This window comes from Desmodus rotundus, chromosome 6, assembly GCF_022682495.2.
Source record: "Desmodus rotundus isolate HL8 chromosome 6, HLdesRot8A.1, whole genome shotgun sequence".
Classification (NCBI taxonomy): Eukaryota; Metazoa; Chordata; class Mammalia; order Chiroptera; family Phyllostomidae; genus Desmodus; species Desmodus rotundus.
The window spans coordinates 144,607,612-144,631,171 of NC_071392.1; the positions used below are offsets into that span (position 1 = coordinate 144,607,612).

Consider the following 23,560-nt stretch of genomic DNA (forward strand, 5'->3'; position numbering starts at 1 on the left):
TTTGGGGGCGGGGGTCCCCTACTGAACTGCAGCTCCTCAAGAACTGAAGTTCAGAGATGTTGTCTGCTCCGGCCCAGCACCTGGAGGAGTGCCAGGCACACTTGACTCGCCAATCTTGCCCCACCTGCCCTTGTCCTGGGGACCCATGGCACACTGAAGATGCCAGGCAGAGACCACTGATGAGCCTGAGAAAAGCAAAAGGTCAGTTTCAAAGTAAAAACAAAAAGCACATTTATTGGTGAGTGTTCATACAGTGAAAATAGGAGACCCTCACACTTTCATGTACTCACAATTATCTTCACCACCATCGGTGAAAGATTCGTTCTGCTACTTCTTAAAGATGTGCCAAATTTCCTACGTTTAAAATACGGTCTTAATTACACCCATGTCCTGATGTTCCAGGACAGATTGTAGACAATGAAATCTCAATACATTCTATAAAATTAATATATTTACAGAAAAAAAATTAATATTTTTTAAAGATTTTATTTATTTAATTTTAGAAAGAGGTAGAGAGAGAAAGGGAAACCTGTGAAAGGAACATCAATTGGTGCCTCTCACCGCCCCCCCCCCCCCACTGGGGACCTGGCCGGCAACCCAGGCATGTGCCCTGAATTGGAATCAAACCACTGACCTTTTAGCTTGCAGGCTGGTGCTCAGTCTACTGCCACACCAGCCGGGGCAAAAAATAATTTAATATTAAGTAAATACTTTCCCTTCCTTCCTTCTAACCAGTTCTTCTTCTCAGATATGGACAATTATTTCCTATGGTTTAAAATGATAGCCCAATTACCCAATATCTACTTTTCTAAAAAAGAAAATTATTTAAAAAAATAAGAAGGCACCACCCTGGCCAGGTGGCTCAGCTGTTCACAGCATCATCCTGTACACCAAAAAGCTGTGGGTTCAATCCCCAGTCAGGCACATAACTAGGTTACAGATTTGACTCCCTGTAGGCGAGCACATAGGAAGCAACTGATCAGTGTTTCTCTCTCTCCCTTCCTTTCTCTCTAAAATCAATAAACACATCCTCGGATGAAGATTTAAAAAAATAAGAAAGTCCTACATAGCAAGAGACTCACGAATGCGATATCGTAGAAACTATTTATTAAGCACTAGTGCTAGGTCAGCTATTACTAAAAACTCGAACAAAATAGAAACCCTTTTTATTTCTGCAACGGTGTTCACTTTTCAGACTTCTCACAATTGCCACTGTGCTCTGACCTAGGTATGGGAATAATGATCTCTAACAGATGTAAAAATGAAGGCATTAGGGACAACTTGCCCCATGTCATCCAGTGTCACCAGTAAGAGTTAGACTGGAGCTCAAGTCCTAGTTCTAACGCTGCGTACCACCTGCTGCCCCCCCACCATATTGATTCATGGGAGCTAGCGGGCAGGCCAGCAGCTAACACTGTGCTCATGAGCTTCGAGCAAGTACTGGGAATGCTGGAATAAACAAAGCTTGCCAGAACCCTGGAGTCTTCAATGTACCGTCATTAAGGTTATGGAGAAGAGAACTGCATCATAGTTCGAAGCCCCACGAGTCAAAAAGCAGGTAACGAGTGTGCAAGGACTAGGGGGTGAGAGGGTGGGATGCCACCTACAAGGTCCTGGAGGCATAGGAATGCCATCCAAGGTCACAGGTCTTTCCAGAGAAGCTACAGATCTAGGCTGTGAGCTGAAATCTCCATGTTCACGCATGTTGTCTTGAACTTAAAAGAAAAACACTGTAGTTTGAACAAACTCTTTTAGACCAGATTAGGCTGGGCCAATTTGGGAACTCTGATAGACAATGTCTAACAATCTTATTTACCCATATAACCTTTATTCACAGGTACTCGCTATTAATTTTCTAGCATTCTGCCGAATTATGTTAAAAAATGTTGCCTTCAAGTACAAGCACCCTGCCCTCCAGGACCACTCTGGTGTGAGTAGCACTGAACCCCAAGCGAGAATTATTTCAGGATTAACTCAAATTGGAATTAATACCCAGCCTTGTGAACTATTAATGTAAAAATGTTTCTGGTGGCTAAAAATATCCTTATTTTTTGCTTGTTTAATTCTTGGCAAAATTGAAAATTTAATTCAGTTGTGAAAAAGGAAGAGCATTGAAATCGATTTGCTATGAAATAAAACCTTCGTTCTTCTAAGATAATTTTATGAAAGGATGTACAGCAGCACTAGCCATCAGAAAGATGCAAATTAAAAGCACAATAGTTTTAATAATCAAAGTGGCTGGGGACAATTTAGAATTTCAGTTGAAACTAGTAATACTCTCAAATAACACTATTATACTTTCCCAAGGCAGCAAGCCTTCTTCTCTAATTTATCCTTTTCTGTTTGCCTTTTATTTTTTAATTTATTTTTAAAAGAATTTATTTATTTTTTAGAGAGAGGGGAAGGGAAGGAGAAAGAGAGGGAAAGCAACATCAGTGGGTGATTGCCTCTCATGAGCCCCCCACCAGGGACCTGGCCTGCACCCCAGGCATGTGCCCTGACTGGGATCAAACCTGCAACCTTTTTCTATGCAAGCCTGTGCTCAATTCACTGAGCTATACCAGCCAGGGTGCCTTTTTTTAAATCTCTGCCCTGCATCATTCTAAAAATTAGTTCAGATTCCCTGGCAGTGGTCTACACAAGTGCTGGGAGCTATGGCACAGACGTAGCAGAAATAGAGTATGTGCGTTAAATCAGGTGGCAACTGACCTTCTTCCCCTGATCTGCTTGGTCCACTCACCACCCTAGCTTCTTCTGACTACTAGAAACCCCATGCTGATCTAAGGGGAAGCACTTAAAACCTTATATTTTCAGACACCCCCAACCCCCCCAAAAAAATCAAATGGCAAAATCATACTGACTTTATTTTCCAACGAAGGAAATAAAAACCTATGAACTTCCACAATTTGCAGCCCTAGGGTAACTAAAGAAATGCACCATTTGGAGTTAACAAGATGAAAATACAAGAGATAATCATGGATGCTTCCAAGTGTGTCATTTAAGTACCAAGCCCTATGTGACCAAGGTAGCAGTTCATTCCCTGTCTCTCCAGGGAGAATTCTTGCAGGACACAGGACTCACAATGTCTAAAGTGTTCATTTCATACCTGGGAGAGAGCTCGGCTATGATCAGAACGACTGAGCCAGTTTCACATAAAAAATTAGGACCTGTTACCACGAAGGTCGACTACACACAGATGCGCTAGAAACACTAGAAACAACATCACTGGCAGGTCGGAATATGGTGGGAAATTGATAGGAAAGTCATCCTGGATCTTAACAGGACTCTGACATGGTGAGAGCTGGTCATTGTCTTCTGCGGCGAGGGCATAAAGCTCGGACGGCTGCTGGGTCTTAATTCACACTGTAAAGATTGTTCTCAAAGTAGACATTCTCTTCTGCTCGGTAGTGCACTGCAGTTTCACTTGGCGAAGTTCCATCCTTAATGTCATTCAATGACAGTTTGCTATATAAAAGAATCACATGGTAAGAGACAAGCAGATCCCTTCTAGAGTATAAGCAGCACGTTTGTTTACGATCAGGGAAGACTGAGAATTTGCAACCCCCAGAGCCCCACTCACATAACCTATGAATGAATGGAACCCTCCAGAGCTGTTAGTGTTAAGCTGCAGGAAAGTCTGGTTAGTAAGCAGGTGGAAAACCTAAGCAGTATTAAATAAGTCAGACTGGTCTCCTCCAAGAGGCTCATGGAATGGTGTACAAAAATTGAAAATCTAAGACAAATGCATACCAAGTTGAAGTACTAAATCAAGGTGCATGTTCTCCAAGTTGGCCAAGAAATTGTTTGGCTGCTGTTTTTCCAGTGGTGGATTGCCACCTTTCAGAAAGGATTGTTAGACCTATGGTGTGGTCTGCATTCTGTATTTAAGATAAAATAGGGAATGCAGAATGGCCGAGGGTATTGGATGTAGTATTTAAAACAGCATTGTTTCACACAGGTGTGTCCTGGATGACGGTGTCGAAAATCTCCCTGAGTCTTTATGGTCAGTATTTGAAAACCAAGAGTTAGGTGACTTTTATAATACATACACTCACATATCGAGTGCACAAACTTTATGTGTAGCGTTTTCATATAGCTGCTGCTTTATAATCTGTACCTGGTGACGATGTTTCATCCCGGAGCCTCTCCAGAAGTGATATGAAATGCACTGAATCTTCGCTCCTCTCAGATCTTTAACTGAACCGGTCATACCAGTGTGAAACTGTTTAGGTGTCGAGGGCATGAAATGAGTCAGTGTGATAGGGCTGCCAACAAACATGTCCTGAGGAAATACTCCTTTTAGGGTTTTAGTTGTTCTTGTTCTTTGTCCTTCTGTATATTTTACATTTTCTACAACATGTTTTCATTCATAATTAAGTGATGAGAGGTGGACATAAAGAAAACATTGGCAGTGAAAGAACAGACACCAACTGAAGGGATGCTGTAGTCCATCCTTCTGCCTGTCAGAAGTCTTTTGCCCCTTCTATGGATGGAAGCAGGAGGTCAAAGCTTCAGTCAGTCTGGGTTTTGAACTCTGAAAGACCTAATATTGAGTCTTTATCTGCTGTGTGTTGTGAACTTGGACACCACTTACTATTGCTAAACCCGTTCTCTAGTGTAGGGAGTGAGGACAGCAGTGTCTGCATCGCAGATGTGCTGATAGGAGGGGGTGATGGCAGTAACTGAAGCCCACATTGACGGAGCGCCTGCAGCATGGTGGGTGGTGTCCAAGGCAAACTTGGTGGACTGGCTCGTGTGATGAAAACAAAGGAAAGATTCACATCCACCGATGATGAATGGCAGCCTCACAGGGTGACTTCTGAGTCAAAGACAGACCTGGCTTAAAGCCCAAACTGGACTGAATGAAGCAGGCTACCTGGAACTGGGAGTGAGTAGTGGTTTCATAGCAATACAGGTGTTTGCTCAGATGAACCCAGGGCGTGGATGAAAGTAAAGGGGATTTAAACTCTAGTTGGGTGGTAGGATAGGATACATTTACAAAAATTGTAAATCGAATGCCTGTGGGGCCAGATAACCAACATAAAGGAGCAGACAGAGCAGGCTGCCCATGGAACAGTGGGGTGGGGGGAATGTGGAGCCTTGGAGGCCCCCGCCCCGCCTCAGAGCTTTTGCTCTGCTTCAGCCTGGTGTTCTCTCCCTCCAGGTCTTTGCAAGCAGCCTCCTGGTCCGTCAGGGCTCGCTCACACAGCCCCCTGCACAGGTCTACCTTCCCCATGGTATTTGCCTGGAAGCACTAACAGGACCCTGTTCGTTCGCTTTTGTGTTCTGTCTGTTTTGTTCATCTCTTTGGAATGTAATTGGCTTTCAGTGAACAAAGCACTGGATGAAATCAGGGACAAACCAGACAACCCATTCCCATGTAATGTCATCAGACACAGTTTGTGACTTGGTTCCTTACTCCCAGGGGTGAGGACTGGGGTGCTGTTTCTGCAGTGGTCCCTGGCTGGCACAATGCCAGGGGAATACAGAAAGCTGAAGCTGTCACTGGACGCTGCAGACAGCGATGCAGGCATTCAACGAACTGGAGTTTTCAGGATCCAGGGTACAATGTGGAGAGTTCAGGAGAACGAGGAGAGGGACAGACAGAAATTCTACTCTGTTTTTATTAGGATAGGAGCCATCAAAAGGCAGCGACACACACCTTTCGAGCTTACCTTATATGCAACACCTTTCCTTTCGCACACAAATATCCTAAATTGGGGAACAGTTGAAAATTAAACATGTCAGCAGGGAGTTTCATGAGATCTTTTCCTAAACATGTATATTATTTCTGCTGTTACTTTAACGTAGACAAAATCTGTACAAAGCCAGAGGCCAAAAAAAAATTAAATTTAGAGGAATTTTTTTTGAAAGGAGGAAATCAAAACAAAAAACAGACTAGGCTCTTCCCTGATAACTTCAGGTAACTCCTTTCGAGTATGTAGGACCCAAACGAGCCCCTTCATGCAAACTATCTCAGGTTCATTTTTGGTTTAGTGTATTCATACACATGCCCCAACTTACTTTAGTGCAATTATAATGATTACACTTCACTTGTAGAAAATGGAGTGTGTGGTTCTTCACAGAGGCCGGTTACACACACACATACACACACACACACACAGAGCTGGTGGGTGGCTGCTGAAATCTGTCTCCCTTCCACTGTCCCATTTGCCTCCTCAGTTAAGTGCGTGTTGTAAGACTCTCATAAGGACAAAAACGGGGTCTTGAGGGAAGGACGGGAGGAAGAGTAAACAAGTCTGACACAATAAGATGTGTTGCCTTCCAATCCCAACTCTACCCAACAAGTTCTTACGTCTTAGTGTTTAATTTCTCCTATTGCATTTAAATTTCATTTTTCTCTTTACAGACCAATATTTTTAACAAAAAAGGAAAAGAACGAGGTTATGAGACAGGGAAGTTATGTGAAATCAGAATAGCATGGTGTGCGGAGCTACTTGAAACCAGGCCATTTGGCTCCAGGACCCTCGTTCTGCTCCCTTCGGCCCCATCCTGAGAGGACTTACTTTTGGTAATTACGGCAGCCAAAACACTGAGCAGCAGCAGCGCCGTAGAGAAGAGTCCAATGTAGAGAGCCGTACTGGTGCTCATCCATGGGTTTTCCCCCACATTCACGTGCTAAGGAAGGATCGGCAGATTGAACAAGCATCTTGTTAGAATTATGGGCAGAAAACGTTTCCTAAGGCAATGGACTCAGATACATTTATCTTTACTGACCCTTGTCTCCTTCTAGGTCATGAGGGGTGAGCTCAAATGACCTGAGGTTGTAACCAGGGTGAAATTCTAAGACAATTTGAAATTTAATAATATGCACTTGGGGATGTGAAAATCTTTCATATCATGCTTGAAGCAGTATTTATGTAGGGGCACTTACTTGTTAAGGCTCAAACTGTATACTTCAAAGGGTGTATCTAAATTACCCACTTTATTTTTTTTAAATCAATAAGCTACATCCTGTTATTATATTAAAAAAGAAAAAATAATTTTTTGCATGTGCAAGTTGACTTGGTGATTCTATATGATATTATCTGAATGTGCTCAAATATTGAATTTGATCATTAATATAGTCCTAATTTTTAAACTATAATTCAAGGTTCTATTGATATCTATGTAAATGGTCTCAAAAGCTGCTGCTCATAGACACGGCCTGGATAAAATTAACTTAAGATGCTGTGCGATTGGGTAGAAGTGCAGAATTTTGTTTGTCTCCTGGTGCAGTTCATAAGGATCACCCTTCCAGAATAAGCCTGAAATGTTCCTAGCATTGTGCCAGGCCCCTTTATATAGCTTAGCTCCAATCCTGAAATGATCCCAGAGGGTAGACATTTTAACAGAAAGGAAGTGGAAGATCAGAGAGAAGTATCAAGCCTCTTGCTGCATGGAAGTTTAATCTCTGGAATCAGAATCCTGGCTCTTTTAGTCGCTGTGTGACCCCCAACAAGTTATTCAGCTTCTCTGAACCTCTGTTTCTGTGTCTGTCAACTACAGATTAGATAGTGTCCTTGGCCCTGGTCGGGTAGCTCTGTTAGTTAGAGCACCATCCCCTTATGCCAAGGTTAGGGGTTCAATCACCAGTCAGGGCACAATACCAGAAGCTACCAATGAGTGCATAAATTAGTGGAATAACAAATTGATGTTTCTCTATCTCTCCCCTCCTTCTTCTCTTTCTTCAAAATCAATAAAAATTAAATGAAAATTAATAAATATGCTCCTTGGGAAAGGTACATTTAGATACTTCCTGAAAAAGCACTAAGCGGAACATGAGGAGAGTCACTTAGCATTTGAGCCATCCGTGTAAAGCAGGGAAACGGCCACTGTCTGGGAGGGAAAGCTGCGCTGGGATTACCTGACCTGTGGGGACTGAAGTGGTAGACGGTACACGGGGCTGCCAAAGGAGACTTTGCATTCCATGTCAAAACTATGGTATTACATAAAAAGTGCATGTTCTTTTAAAATTGTGCAGCTAAGCACAAAGGGGGAAAACTCAAATCAACCATCATCATAACATCCAGAAACAACCATTGTTACCATTGCTTATTATATTCTCAATAATATTTAGCACTTCATTGGAATACTACTGCCCAAAAGGCCTTGGAAAAATAATTCCAATCACAACCCTGAGCCCCGGGGTGCTCTCAGGCTTCTGTTAATGACGCTGTGCACAGAACGCCAGGCCCCTGGTAGAAAACAAAGTCAGGGAGAGTCGGGGCAGTACTCAGAGCCCATCGCAAATATGCTTCTAAATCGTTTCTACATTTTGCTAAACATACCTGTCCTACAGGCAACTGAGGTCAAGAACAATCTCACCATTTAGAATATTGGGTTGGTCATTTTTTTTTAATTCAGCATAAGTCTGGCCATGTAGCAATGTAATAATCACTTCCGTAGTGATTGTTTTGATAATCAGGAGGGACAGTATACAGAAATTCAGCCCATGTCCATCAGATCAATTTGTTCTGTGCATAGAAGTTGTTAAAATTTTTAGTGTAACTCCTGTGTAGTGTTCTCATTGTCACTAAGATATACAACATCAATCATTTGACCCTACACTAAATAATCCCAGTTTGCCTGAGCTTGAATGTCTTTTACTGCAGCCGGGTTGCCATTTCTCACCACTTGGACCAGGATTGTTCACAAACTCTTTTGTTAGTTGCCTCTAAGAGTTGTTTGAACATACAAAGGGAAAGTGCATTCTGCCAGGGAGCCGAAGGAACAGCACCCTGTTAATAAAGTTGCCTCACTTATCTGCAAAGAGGAGACTCTCGTGAGCATCATAACAGCACTGACCCTGATGCTGTCCGCCAGCCCGCTATGGACCAGTGCAAGAAAATCTTTCAAATCGAGCAGTTGTTGGAAACATTGAAATCTTAATAAGTCATCCCATGGGGAGGTTCCGGTGTAGAAAAACTCTGCGGTGCCCTCAAATTTTCTACATAGGAAGACGATAGGGTTGGAAAGGACACTAGGGAGGCTGTGTGGACATAGCACCCTTCCCTTACACAGTATTTGGGTTGGGACGGCCTCCTCGCCACCGCGGAGACTCTAAGCACGTTACTCCCCTGATGGTGCCTGGCGTCTTCCTGGGCAGGTTTTGTTACCTCATTCTCCTGAAATTAGTTCATTATTTTTTGTCCGATTTTTGACCAGGAGAAAGTCTGTAGTCTGTGAGGGTTGTGTGTGTGTGTGTGTGTGTGAGTAAAATATCACTTATCAGGCATCTCTAACATATGAACTTTACAAATTAATGAAAGCATCCCTATTTAAGAAACAAATTACTTTCTTCTTTGTCTCTTCACTAGAAAGAATCAATCTGAGGGCGAGCATTACAGAAGTAATCGCTAAAAACAACTTGCTTCCAGAGGGACATACAGGGGAAGGCGAATAACATGGGGGGAATTTGCTTACGTTTCCACCGCCTTGCCAACCACCCCCTGCAGGCTGCATCACAGTGCTGTTCCCATCTGCTCAACAAAGAGAAAATTATTCAGAGTGAGAAAAAATACTGAGTTTCGCTACAAACACCAAATATATATTCACATTGCTTTCTAATGGCAAATAATACGCCCAAATGCAGCAGGCATTGCAGGAATTATACCAAGTTACTAGTGTTTATGAATTTATCCTGTAAGGTTGTATTTCTTGACATTTTTGCTATGGACCCTGTAAAAATGGACCCCTTTTTTCTTTTTGTAATGGAAAAAATGTGTTACACACAAGGTTTTACCTACAATTTGAGGAGCACAGAGGCCATTCTGGGAATGGGGTTAAGAATGCCACTTATACATGAGTAAGCAATACTTTCATGCCAGCTAAGAACCTGTCAGTGAGTGCCCAGAGGCCAAGTGCACATCTAAACGTCAGACTACGCTATTCACGATGGACATTACATTGATTTTACATTCACGCTGTAAGGAAATTGTACTAAGACATGTAAAGCAGGTTGCATGTAGCTCCTTCATTATATGTCAATGTCTATTTTGTCTGGTGTAAGTATTGCTACTCCAGCTTATTTTCTTTGTTTCCATTACATGAAATATCTCTTTCCATGCCTTTGAAGTTTTGAGTGTTCAAATTATAATGGTGTTTTGAAATATCTAGTTTGCAATAGAAAACATATGGCTGGCTTCCCTAGATAATTATAGGTCAAATAGAGAATTCTCTTTTAACTGAGTATCTATGATGTATGAAGCACTTCACATCCATACAATTTTTTAATCCCATTTTATAGATGAAGAAGCAGACCTGGAATGGTTAAACAAGTTTCCTACTCTGTTGATGACGAAAGCGTCCAATCATAACCACCACACACAGTTAGGTTCTTTAAAACTCTCTAACTACTGCCAAAGCTGTAGAAACTTGGTGGTAATTTCTGTGTTTACATTTTACTCATTCTGAGACTATAACCTAAGGCAATATATAGGACTAGGCAATGTCTACAGTCTAGGCTATGTTTAACCTTAAATAGGTCCTTCACATATAGAACTGGATGATGCAGTAAAAATAGTGGGACTTCAGTCAGAGGAGATTGAGTTCAAATCTGAAAATATCCCTTAGAAGTGTGACCTTGATCACAGTCCATTTCATACATATATTTGTGTGAGTGTGTATATATACACATGTACATATACATATATATACACACATTATATATGTGTGTACATATATATATCTAGCTAGGTTAACCTTGAACTACAACTAGAACATTAATATCACCCATCTCCTAAATTTGTTAAATTAGATGATATATGTAAAGTATTTAACATCATATCAGATAACCATCAACTGTTACTAAGTATTATGTCCTTATAAGGAAAGGAGCAGTGGGCGGGCACACGGTGTCAGGGTCAGGACTTTCCAAACCTCTAGCCTTCAGCCAGCATAAGCCTCCAGTGAGGAATGCAACCACTTGCCCTCAAGCACCCAGCTAGTCCCCGGCAGTGGAACTGGGAGCTGACTCCAAAACACAGCCATAGGGCCTCCCCAGTCTCACAATGGCAATTAGTCAGGCCTACGCTGAAAAAATTAAATGAGAAAGTATGAAGTTTCCTGGCACATACAACCGTCAAAGGTGGGTGGTGGGCCCTATGACAACCCAACTCCCTTCCAGAGCCAACATTCTTTGCTTCTGGGAAGCTGCAGCCCACAGAAGGCTGACTTGGGCACAGTGAGGGTTTGGCTCTGGAGCCTCACATACCAGCCAGCATGGGGACACAGCTGCCCCAATGTCTGTTCCACCACGGAAAGCTCTGCCTTCCCCAGGTTAGAGTGACACGGGATTTACACAGTCATTCCCCACTGCTACCTTCTTCCCCCTCACACCCCTGAAAGTGTGGGCGCAGCTGCTCCTGCTGCTGTCCCCGTGTTCTTGCCTACTTTCACTGTGCTTATGTGTCTGGAAACAGTTCGCATGTAAGGGTTCCACATTCAAAAACAAATGTCACCATTCTCTCATCCCAATGGAATGGGCCCCTCTGCCACTCTGACTGCAGTTCCATTTTCAATTAACCATCTTCCAGGAATGATTGGCAAGAGGCAGGCCATAGGGGGCCTACAGATTGGCAGCTCCTGAGTGCAGTGAGTCATGCACAGGAGGAGTTTGCAAGGTTTGCCCTGTTTGGACACAGCACAAGCACAGGGCGTACAGCCAGCTCTGCTTTACCAAGGGCTTCAGGATGTGGCACTCCCACAATCACCACTCCGGGTCACAGCCTTAGCTGGGAAAGATGACCGGCTTCAGGATCACCTTTCCCCACTGTGGGAAAGACAGGTCAGTCTTCCATTGCAAAAGAGGAGAGAGTGCATGGGACCAGCCCAGAAAGGGACCCAGAAAGGGTCCATGGGGGAGACTTTTGGGAAGGCAATAGCAGATTGTCTGTGGGGCATGCCTCTCTCTTTGGTGCCAGTGTTGGTGGCCTCAGACCCTCTCTAAGTGTCCACCTGCAGGCCTCACAAGGCAGTAGGACAGCCTCCTAGATGTACCGAGGCTCTGGAGCTGAGGCCAGAGGTCAACACAGGTGACAAGTTTTATCCAGATTTAACTGTCTTACAGCTCTGGCCCAAGGTAGCAAGCCCAGTAATAAATACATGTGGAGTCAGGACTGGTTCATGTGATTTAGAAAAATGGAGATATGCACGTGGATGGCCCCACATCATACAAGTTCCCTATGCTGGCCAGGTTTAGGTGCCTGGGCATCTAAGTCATCATCATAGTGGCTATTGTAGCTATGTCCCACGCTGTTCTTCTCATTTAACCCTCACAAGGGTTCTACACGGTCAGTGAAGAAAACAGATTCAGAAAGGGTGAGACATTTGTTCAAGTCACACGACTGATTGGAAGGCCAGTGTCGGCATTCATGTCGGAGCAGGTGCTCTTAACAACACGTCAGCAATCATCAAATTTGAATGCTCCAGGTCTTCAGGGAATAAAATGAGGTTACCTGTTGGACAAGGGTCCGATGGCGAGCTGGTCGTATTTGTTTCCTGCGTTGTGATAGGCTGGGTGTCTGCTGTCTGCATTGGAGAAGATGAAGTGGTTTCTGAAATAAAAAGGATGAAGAGTTCTGTTCCGTGTACGGAGAAAAATTCCCAACCACCTCCAGCAAAACTAAAATCAGGAAGTACCTTCAACTCTTTCCTAGAAATTCATTCAGAGACAACATTGAGGCATTGTACTGCCATCTAGGTATTTCATTAGTAGTAATAAATCTGACATTGATGGTGCTCTAGATTGTCAGCCATAGACAGAAACTTTTCACACTCTTCATACTTCTAGGATCCCCCTGAGTGCATAAAGCCCACAATGCTGCGTCTTATGCAGGAAACCAAATTAAGGTTTCTTCATACAAATGGCATTCCGTTTGCATGGAACAGGGCCTGGCAGTTTGTACTCCTCTGTCCTCCCATCTTCATACAAACCCCTATCTGGATTTTCTGACCTTACTGAAGTTGCCAGTTATCCAACCGCACATCTTGCCAGGGAGATACACATAAGGACCAGCACAGAACACACATGCACAATACCTAATCTCTGGAAGTCTCTTCAAGCCAACTATACTGCCCAAAGTCTCAACTTGGTAATCATTCACAACCCTCAAAGCAAAGTTGACCCCAAAGAAGGACCTTGACCCCAGCTCCTTCTGCAGTGGCATGCCAGTCACACCTTTTGTCAGACTGATTTCCTGTGTTCTCTGACTCATCTTCCATTTCCCACCAAAATGATTCACTAGAATCTCCAACACTCAGCTATGCATATCTTGCCTCTTTATCAGGCCTTTGTGTTCCCGCCCCTGAGAGCACCACAGCCGTCCAGAGCAAATGAGTGGTGCTGGCCAGGCAAGGATTCTCAAACCTGCACTTTCTTTATTGCCTCTCACTGGTCTTTCTATTTACCCTTCGCCACCGACATCTTCACGTTTCAACATCACCCTTCCCTATGTTCTGAACTGATTTCATGTTTTCCTCCAAGACTGAACCCGATTACAGGATGTGACTCTCCTCAGGACAAACAACCAGACGATACAAGAAAGTCAGATGACCAGAGTCTATCCACCTTAGATCCGTGCACAAGACCTCTTGACCTTAACCTCAGTCCCCAGTGTGGTTCTTTGTGGGCCTCTTTCTTTTCTCACCTGCTCCTGTAACCTTACACCCAACCATTCCCTGAGTGTCTTAGGAAACCAGCATGTGTAGAGGCACTGAGGACAGGCAGGGGGTGGGTGTAAAGGAAAATGTCTCTGCATCGAATTAGCTCCAGTGTTCACATTCTTCCTGTACTGTAAAGCTCACCTCTAAACTCAAACTCCTTACGAAACTATCAGGATAAGGATAAGGCTCAATTCCCTTATCAATATAATTAATTTTCCTTAGGAGGTCACACAGACATTTAAAGCCACACTTTTCTGTGGACTCTCTGCTTTAAATGAAGTCAAAAACTCATGTATGTTCACTAAACCATGTCCACTAATCCTCACACTTTTGCAGGCACACACTAAGTCAAACCAAGAAGCCAAATCAATGTTGAGAAAGTCAACAGATTCTCTGGTATATTCCGCTGCTTGGAAGACAGCTGTTTTTCTTACAAATTTTTATGGCTCTAAATCCCAGTTTTACCCTAAAGCCCTCTCTTCCAAACTTAACTCATAGACCAATGCTTCAGGTCCTTCCTAGTAAATATACACATGGTTTGATGAGAATCAAGGAAAATCAATTGTCCCATCAGAAATTTCTGGCTAAGAGGTTGTGACATCTCTGTTACTCCTCAGAACCCATAGCACCTTAAGTTGTCCAAGAGTTGTGAAAGCTTTGAGACTCTTCACTGAAATTATGGTTTTTAAAAAAGATTTTATTTATTTATTTTTAGAGAGGTGGGAAGCGGGGAGAAGGAGAGGGAGAGAAACATTGATGTATGAGAGATGTATTGATCAGTTGCCTCTCGCACGCCCCCAGCTGGGGACCTGGCCCGCAAACCAGTCATGTGCCCTGACTGGGAATCAAACCAGTGATCTATTGGTTTGCAAGCCAGCACTCAACCCACTGAGCCACACCAGCCAGAGCTGAAATTTATCTTTTTAATCCTGCAAATAGAAGGTTTGAACTTAAACTAGTCCTTAGGAAGCCACTTATTTCCCCACCCACATGTGAAATCATTCTCCATTTGTTTTTCATCTGAACTCTTGACTCTCAGAAATTTGAAGTGTGAAGCATGTAGCCTGAATTGAAAAAGGAACCATATATTCTAATTCTAAATCCCTGAAACTTAAATCCCACATTTACTTTGTCATTAGTGTAAACAGCATCCCACCCCCCCAATCTTTATGCTACATATTAAAGTAAAGAATACTAGAAGCAAAACTGTGCAAGTCACTGAATGATGCAAAAACCAGGATGTCAGTGTGGATGTCAGATCAGGACAAATTCATCCTAATGTAGCCTCAGTCAGTGTTCATGGTGGAAGGCACGATCTGGTAGTTATAACTACGGCCCCAAATTCAAATTAAGGGAGATCAAATCCCGGCTCAACCACTTTCTATCCATATGCCTTTCAACAATAAGTATAGACACTTTGCCTAGGTTCCCACAAATATGAAATAGGTTTGAACTACACCGCCATTGCACAGGGTGGTCCTAAGAACCAAGTGATATAATAACTGTGAAAAATTTAACATAATTCCTGGGACATAGGGGATAAATAAATGTTAACTTCACTGAAATCTTATCCTCGAGTTGAGTGCCTGTCTTCAAAGCCAGCTTAAGCTTCACTCAGAGCTACAGGTGAGAATAGAATCTCACAAGCTTGACCCTTGTTCTCTGACATTCCCTATATTTTCCTTATAAACCCTTGCTTAACTAAGTCAAATCCATATTATCCTCATTAGATGTAAAAGATCAGTGGTCTGAAGATTGTTGGCTAATAATGAATTCCTTTGAGAATCCAATTTAAAAAACAATGGGTCCCCTCCCCCCATAAAAACAAAAAACAATGGGTCCCTTGATCCTGAAAACACTTATAAGAATGAAAGTTGTATGTAATATACACAGGGGTTCACAGACCCCGTGAAGCCACGTTTGGAACTGGAGCAGAAGCCTTACACTAGATTGTACTTCTGCATTAACACAGTTCCTGGGATGGTCTACTACACCCTCTCATTAGAAAGCCTCTGGCCTCAGAAACACATCAGCTTACCTGTCTTAAGGTTCAGTGTGGATGATGGCGTTGTGGGAGCAGAGGCGGAGATCCTAGGTGAGACTGGAACACTGGTGAGTTTAGGTGGAGCTAGAAACCAACATAAAGCAAGGATTAAAAGCAGCAGGAAACAAGAGCTTTGGGCTGGGCCTATACTTCAACTCAACCAATGAGAGACTAACCTCAGTCTCCTCTCAACTCAGCATTCTTGGATTAATCACTTCGAATATGAAATGGGAAGGCTGGAAAAAGTCTGGTATAAAGGAATACCTGCATTGAAAGGTATAGATGCCAGAAGGTACAGAGGTGAAAAGGTTACCCTGGATTTGCACTGAAGCACTTTGCAAGGATAGCCATACTTGGGGTGGTGAACACATAATACAATATACAGATGACGTATCATAGATTAAAACCTGAAACCTATATGATTTAATTAATCAATGTCACCTCAATAAATAAATTAATAAATTAATTTAATATAAAAAAGGAAGAATAGCCATGCTTGTCAGATTTATGTATCTTCAAAAACATCTGTGAAGGAGGGAAATGTCTAGAACCTGGACCTGTCTTTGTCTTCTCAGTGGTGAATGACGAAGACTTAAACAATAGTTCTCAGGCCCAGAATGTTTACAAAATAAATAGTATTCAGCTCAATCATTTCTGAGGTTACCCTCCCCCAAAACCAGCACCTTAAATGAGGATGAACTCACACCCACTAGCATATGCTAGATTGTAGGGAGAATCTATATAACATACATTTGGGTAGAAGATACACTAGACCACAGGTAATGACTTTGACTCTGCAGTCAGAGGTGGTGTAGGATTTCAAACCACACACGCAAGGTCTCAGAACTACCCATAGAAAGAGCTGAAGTTAGAATTAAGCACTAACACAGTGCCTGGCACAAAAGCAGATCAACGAAGGCCAGATTAAACAATGTGTGCTTTTTTTCCACCAGGCACCTTTTTTTTTCCACCAGGCACCTTTTTTTTTTTTTCCTGCAGTAAGTTTTTTATAGCTCAACTCAATGATTAAAAAAAACCCCTTGGATAGGAGACAATTGGTTGAGAAGCTCTTCTTTGTAAAGAGATTCCATTCAGTTTAGAATAGAGACAATATTTGCTTTAGGGGAAAAACAACCTTTGAACAAATATTTTGAGTGTTCATTACATGCAAAGCACTAGTCTAAAACAGAGGTTAGCAATCTTTCTGCAAAAGGCCTCAAAGTAAATTATTTAGGCTATTGGGCTCTCTGGGCTTAGTGGCAATTGCTCTAGTCTCAGGGTGAATGCATCCACAGACAAGATAGTATAATGATTGGGTGTGGCTTTTCCAATAAAAATTTATTTATAAAACAGGTGAGAAGCCAGTTTTCCAATCTTATCTGTTCCTGGGGCTATACTTTGCTGACCTTGATCTAAGGTGTAGTCAGAAGCTTTTAAGAGGAGTGCATTTCAATTCCCTCCCTACATTTTAAAAACCTAATCTAGAGAGGAAAAGCAAGCATGCAAAATTTCTGATCAAAGGAGCATAAGAAACAATAAAGAGGAGAAAACCTAATCAGGCTGTTTAGTGAACTTGTTTTCTTCAGTGGTAAATAGTTTACCCAGAGAGCAACCATGGTAAGGAAGATGCTGATGAGGAAAAGCTCTAAGAGCAGGTTAAAGACTAGACTAAGCCTGTAAAAAAATGGAAAAAAAAAATAAAGAAAACATAAGCACAGAATTGGTTTTTGGAGGCAGAGAATGACTTTGACTCAATTTTGGACCCACTACCCACTAGAGAGAGCACTGGCCTTGTAATTACTTGCTTACTAAATAAATGGGAGTCACTATAAAAATCTCTTACTGATTCTTTTCTAGAACATTTTTTAAAAATTCAGCCAGATAAAAATAATTTCACAACGCCAAAGAAGCTGCAATCATAATTTCTTCTCCACATGCTAATCCTCACATCTTTAGGGCCCACTATGATCTCATCAGCTTCGGGCTTCCAGAAGAGCATCCCAGAGTCAGCTGTTTTCTCCATCCGAACTGACCTTATCATGTTTGCCTTCATAAGAGAGACAAGTCAATTCTAAAAGCTGGGAGGATCACAGAATAAAGTGTCTCTTAATTAAGAAAGAAATGGAGACATAAGTTACTAAGGACACAGGTAGTGGGTCCTATGGTCAACATAAGACCTTAGTGGATGGATATTCACTAAGACGAGCAGAAACCAGAATATCTCTAAGAACCTAAGTTTTTTATCAAATGATAAGACTATTATTAGTATGTCCATATCACCATGGAAGAAATGCAAACTTCCCAGATTTTCGGATTTCATGAAAATCTTAACAGCAACTGGGAAACAGTTATTGGGAGTTTTCATGATATAATAAGGTCACTTCAATGTACATGCAACAAGATTGAACTAAAAATTGTTACCGTTGGTGATGTATCTACTCGTCCGTACACCCAGTTCAACCCATAAAACAGGGTTGAACCACACTAAAAATGTACAGGATTGTCACAAGAATTCAGTGGCATATACTTGTAGAGCACTTAGCATGGTTCCTAACATAGGGGACAGAGCAAATATTTTCTTCACTGAAATCTTATCCTCGAGTGGAGGGTGTGACTTCAGAGTGGACCAAAGGATCTCCACTCAGAGCTGCTTGTGAGGATTGAAACCAGTAAATACCCTGACCCTCCTTCTATGGCATCCCTAGAATTGCCTCATAAACCTGTGCTCATCTGGGCTAAATCCACAACACCCTCATTAGATGTCCAAGATCCACGGTCTGGGGTAAGTTGGCTGATAATGAACCCCTATGAGAATATGATTTTAAAAAAACTATGGGTTCCTTCACTCTAAGAATATTTATAGGTACAAAAGTTTCATGCATTAAAGAATGTGGACCATGAATACTGTGAGACCACGTATTTAATCCAGGGCAGATCTTCTCTTAGATTGTCCTTCTGACCTAACACGTGCCCTGGGTGGTCTACATCGTCTCATTAGAAGGCTTCCGGCTCAGAAACACATCAGTTTACCTGTCCTAAGGTTCACTGTGGGCGCTGCAGTTGCAGGAGCAGAGGTGGAGACCCGAGGTGATGTCGGAGCACTGGTGGCCTTAGATGGAGCTAGAAACCAACATGAACATGAGGATTAATCAAGCAGCAGATAAAACTGGGCACTAATCTCTTCTGAACTCAAGAGTTCTTGTTATTGGCCAACTAGAACCTGACAGGGGAGGCCTGAAAGACAGGCTCCCACAAAAGGGAAACAGCTGTATTGAAAGGTATGTATTTCCACAGCTTCAGAGGCAAATAGGATATCTTGGCTTTGCAATGAAGCACTTTGAAAGACCAGCCATGTCTGCCTGATTTATGTATCTTCATAAACGTTATGTGAGGTGGGGAAAATGGTTAGGGCCTAGACCACCTGCCTTTGCCCATTCAGGGGTGAATGACTAAGACTTGAAATGTAGCATCCCATCCTGGCTGGTGTGGTCCAGTGGGTTTAGCACCAGTCTGTAAACCTAAAGGTTGGCCATTCGAGTTCTCGAGTTCAATTCCCAGTGAGGGCACATGCCTGGTTTGCAGGCCAGGTCCCCAGTTGGGGGTGTGTAAAAGGCAACCAATGTTTCTCTCCCTCTTGCCATTCCTTCCCCTCTTTCTAAAATAAAGGAAATAAAAAAATAAAATAAAATTGCAGTGCTAAGGCCCAGAATGTTTACCAAGTACGTAGTATTCGGGTCAGCCAGACCTGAGGGTACCCTCTGAAAGGACCCGCACCCTGAATGAGGATTATCACCTATTAACATATGTATTCTAGATCACACAGACAATTTTAATATTTGGCTGAAGGTGGACTAGACCACAGGAAATAACTTCGACTCTTTCCAGAGTCAGAGGGCATAGGATCCCAAACCACTTACCCAGAAAGAGAGCTGAAACCAGAACTAAGCACAAGCACAAGGCCTGGCACAAGAGTGGACTGATAAAGGCCTGATTCAAGAATGTGTACTTCTGCCCTGGTATAGTTGCTCAGTGGTTAGAGCTTGGTTCCCATAAACAAATGTTGGGAGTTCCATTGCTCCTGGGTCAGAGCACATACAGGAATCAACTGATGAATGCATAGGTAAGTGCAAAAACAAATCGATGTCTCTTTCTTTCCCACCACCTCTCTGTAAATAAATGCATTTGAAAACGTGAAAACCAAAATGTGTCCCTTTTCTCTCACCAAATACCATTTTATCCTGCAAGAACTTTCCTAAAATCTCAACTTTGGGGCTTTCTTGTATTGCCTCCCAGGTATTATTTTCCCAGAGTCAGCTGCTTTCTTTGTCTGAATTGGCCTTACCTTACTTGCCTTCAGTAGAGAAACAAGTAAAAGCCAAAAATTAAGAGATGTCAAAAAAAGTTTCTTTTAATTAAAAAAGTAAATAGGGACATAGCTTATTAAGGTCATAGGTATTGAATTCTACTGTTACTATGAAACCTTAGTTGAGGAAAAAATACAATAAAGAATATACAAAAGATTAAAAAAAAATGCCTTCCCTGAAGGAGATTCATTAAGAGAGAACACCAGAAACCATGAAATACTCCAGACCTTACCTCTCTCAGGGACCGGTAAGACTATTAGCACGTGCTTATCAAGAGGTGTAAACTTCCCAGATTCCTGGGTTTCATGAAAATCTTAACAGCAACTGGTGAATGTATTGGGAATGCAAGTATTTTCATACTGTAAGAAGGTTATTTTAATGTTTAAACAAGTAATGTTGTGATATGAGGTGACATTCACTTAAAAAATCCAAGATAGGGCAGAGTGTGAGGGAGGAATTATATCAGCCTACACAATGTATATGCAACAAGATTGAGTGGATAAATGTTAAAGTTGGTGATGTATCTATCTACTCAACAATATCTTACACAACATGATTTAAACTATACGTTTGAAATGTTCCACAGTAGTTTTACATTGTTAATACAGGTCATGTTATAAATTTTTAAGAACATCTCAGAGAAAAGTGCAGTTGTGTAAGCTGAATAAATTCAGCCTGATAAACACGTTCAGTATATTTCACAGTGGAGCAGTGAATGCTCTTTCATGAAGTTAACTAACACTTTGGAAGCACCACTTTAAGAGACAGCTTACTGACTGGGAAGATCTTCTAGCCTATGTTCTTGAATCAAGGTTGTCTTTAACACTTCATCCTACACAAGTAAGTACTTCTGTTTCCCAGGAGTTACTAAAACACGGGATTGTAGGAACCTCCTCTTTCTTTATTAAAGGGAGAGAAAATGACTACCACACAGTAACCACCTCAGTGCACCCACGTGAAGCGATCAAAGGCAGACAAGCTCACCTGGCTTTACATCCAATAATATGTTGACTTTCAAATCATTAAACCACCCCGAGTGCTCAACCCGGCAACAGTACACGCCACTGTCAGACTGGGCCGCGTTCTCGATGGTCAAAGACACGTTTCCTTGCGCAATCACTCCAAGCAGGTTATAACGCCTGCTCTTCTGAAAGGTGACGCGGTAGCCGTCCGTCCAGATGAGCTGCTGTGGGCACTGAGAATGGGGGCATGCCCCTCGGCCCCAGCACATGGACGTGGTTTCGGCAGCGGTGGAGTAGGTGCAGGGCAGCGTGACAGCCTGACCCACCACCCCATTCACACGTGCCTGAGAAGCCACAGCGTCTGCAAATAAAGAGAACACAGGGCACGAGGCCTCGCTTTTTTAACTTTACACTTATCCCCACGCTTCTCTCTTTACGTGGTTTATTTCATTTGTAATCCTGTGACTTTACATCTTCAGTCTACAAATTTTATTGTAAGCACTGTTCTGTTTACATCTTTACCAGCATTTTGTTTTTTGATGTTTGTCAATAACACATAATTTAAACTTTTTTCTATATTTAGGATTCTTTCTTAATAGGATAAATTTCCAAAAGAGAAATCATCAGAATAAAGAGCAGAAATATTTTCCATCTTTTTTTCAAGTTTCTTTCCAAAATGTTCAAACCAAGTGACACTGTAGCAACACAAGGGCGTGAGTTTCATTCTGGGTTTGACAGGATCTGCTTATGAAACAGGAAACACAAGCATGTTGCTGTTTCCGTCCCCAAGAGCCAATCACACACTGTGTCTCAGTTGAATATGTTTGAAAATTCAATTGCCATTGAGGTTTTAATTTTTATTGCCATTTTTAAAATGTCTATTGCAAATGAAGTCACCTCACTACCCCTCTCTCATAAAAATAAGCAGGGCTAATGTTTTCTTTAAAGTATTGTTGGCTTAAGGGCAGAAATCTAATAAACTCTTCAGAGATCAATTTTTAGAAAATGGGTTTCTAATACTTCCAGGAGGAGCAAAGGCTTATCATGTGCTTTAGGATTGTTCTAAAAAACCCAAGTAGGTCCCTGTTCCCGTGAGTGCATGAAAGCCAGCACTAGAGCAGGGCCCACCTCCCCTGGTGAAGCCAGAGAATTGGAAAATATTCAATCAAGTGCTGACTTATGCCACTTAAGAACAAAAACTCTCTCCTGTGCTGGTGGCACTAAAACCCCATATCGTCTTCCTAAGAATCAAACTGCACAAAGTGGGCAATGAAAGACTGGTCGCTTTCCCATCCTATCCCCATTTCTTCTTTCCATCCCCTCCCACCCCATGATAACACTGATACCATTCCTTACACACACATGTATACCCAACTATCTACCTGCTGCCTTTTTGTTAAAACACAAATGGCAGCATATGACACAGTTATACCTAGCTACAGGTTTTGTAACTCAGAGCATGTAAGCAATTTCTATGAAGGAAGATTGCAGCTTGGGTCTTTGCTCACCTGTTGATCCATTACCTTCCAACAGAGCCCAAGAACATCCATCTTCCTCCACCACACCCACACCCTCAGGCTTCCAAACCCCAGCCCCCCGTTCACTTACCTATCCAAAGTAGCACGAGGCTTGTGAAGGCTACCCAAGAATGCATGACGGTATCAGCCTAAAGGAGAGAGAAAACGGACTGGTTGGCGTGCCCCCCACCAGATGGTATGGGAACAAGTCTCAATTCTCAGACCGCAGCTTTTCCTTTCACCCCGACTGGGTGAATCGCACGAGCCTACCCTGCTGGGGATTGGAGGCTGTGTACAATGGCTTCAGGTCCCAGTTAGCTCAGGGTGGCTGAGGGCTCTGCACTTCTGACAGATAGCAAAGCTGTCCTCAGAAGCAGACGCTTATTTCCCAGTCCTTCCCCACACATAAAGTCCAAGCCAATTCCTGATGCTCCCACCAGAGATTAGGGAGCAAACAGGAAGGAAGCCAGGGGCAGGCTCCTTGCAGGGGAACACGAGAGCAAAGACCAGTCTTCCATTGGTGGTGGTGCACTTACCCTTGGCCTCTGAGATGATGGTCGACTGGCCCTTTGCAAGTTGAGGGTACTTCCTGCCCTGTGGCCCCAATGGCTGGTCCCCAGCCTCAGTTATATTGGCAAGTTACGTATTAACAAGAATTAAGCCAGACTATGAATCACTGTGTTTCACCATTCACAACCACTCATGCATTTTACTGAATGATGTCAGAATCTGGACCAGACTTGGTGTTCATACACACAGACCCACAGAAAAGCCCCAAGACTGAAAGTCTACCTTCATAAATGGAGGGCAGGGAGAGATGACAAAAGAATTAGGCCACCCCAGTCTGGCAACTAACAGTTTAGTAAGAAAAACTTATATACAAGGCTCCTCCTAGAGTGAGTGCAAGACAAAATGGATCTCCATGCCTCTTGGCAGGTACCGAAGAATTATGTAGCGTAAAGGGTGGGGAAGTCATAGGTACTAGTTCATGAGTTCCACAAGGTACTG

The 23,560-nt window shown here is 42.6% G+C and overlaps 1 protein-coding gene across 1 annotated transcript; it reads right to left on the reverse strand.

The window, feature by feature from the left end:
• Nucleotides 1–1,541: 1,541 nt before the first annotated feature.
• On the reverse strand, nt 1,542–23,138 carry LOC112319479 (hepatitis A virus cellular receptor 1 homolog). The gene is made up of 10 exons (XM_024576778.3): nt 23,089–23,138; nt 22,644–22,701; nt 21,058–21,396; nt 18,740–18,829; nt 15,704–15,793; nt 12,459–12,557; nt 9,427–9,482; nt 6,528–6,639; nt 5,676–5,712; nt 1,542–3,465 (listed from the first exon to the last, which is right to left on the reverse strand). The coding sequence occupies exons 2-10, from the start codon at nt 22,687–22,689 to the stop codon at nt 3,354–3,356; spliced, it is 981 nt and encodes a 326-aa protein (XP_024432546.2). The 5' UTR covers nt 22,690–22,701; nt 23,089–23,138; the 3' UTR covers nt 1,542–3,353.
• Between the last annotated feature and the right edge of the window lie 422 nt (nt 23,139–23,560).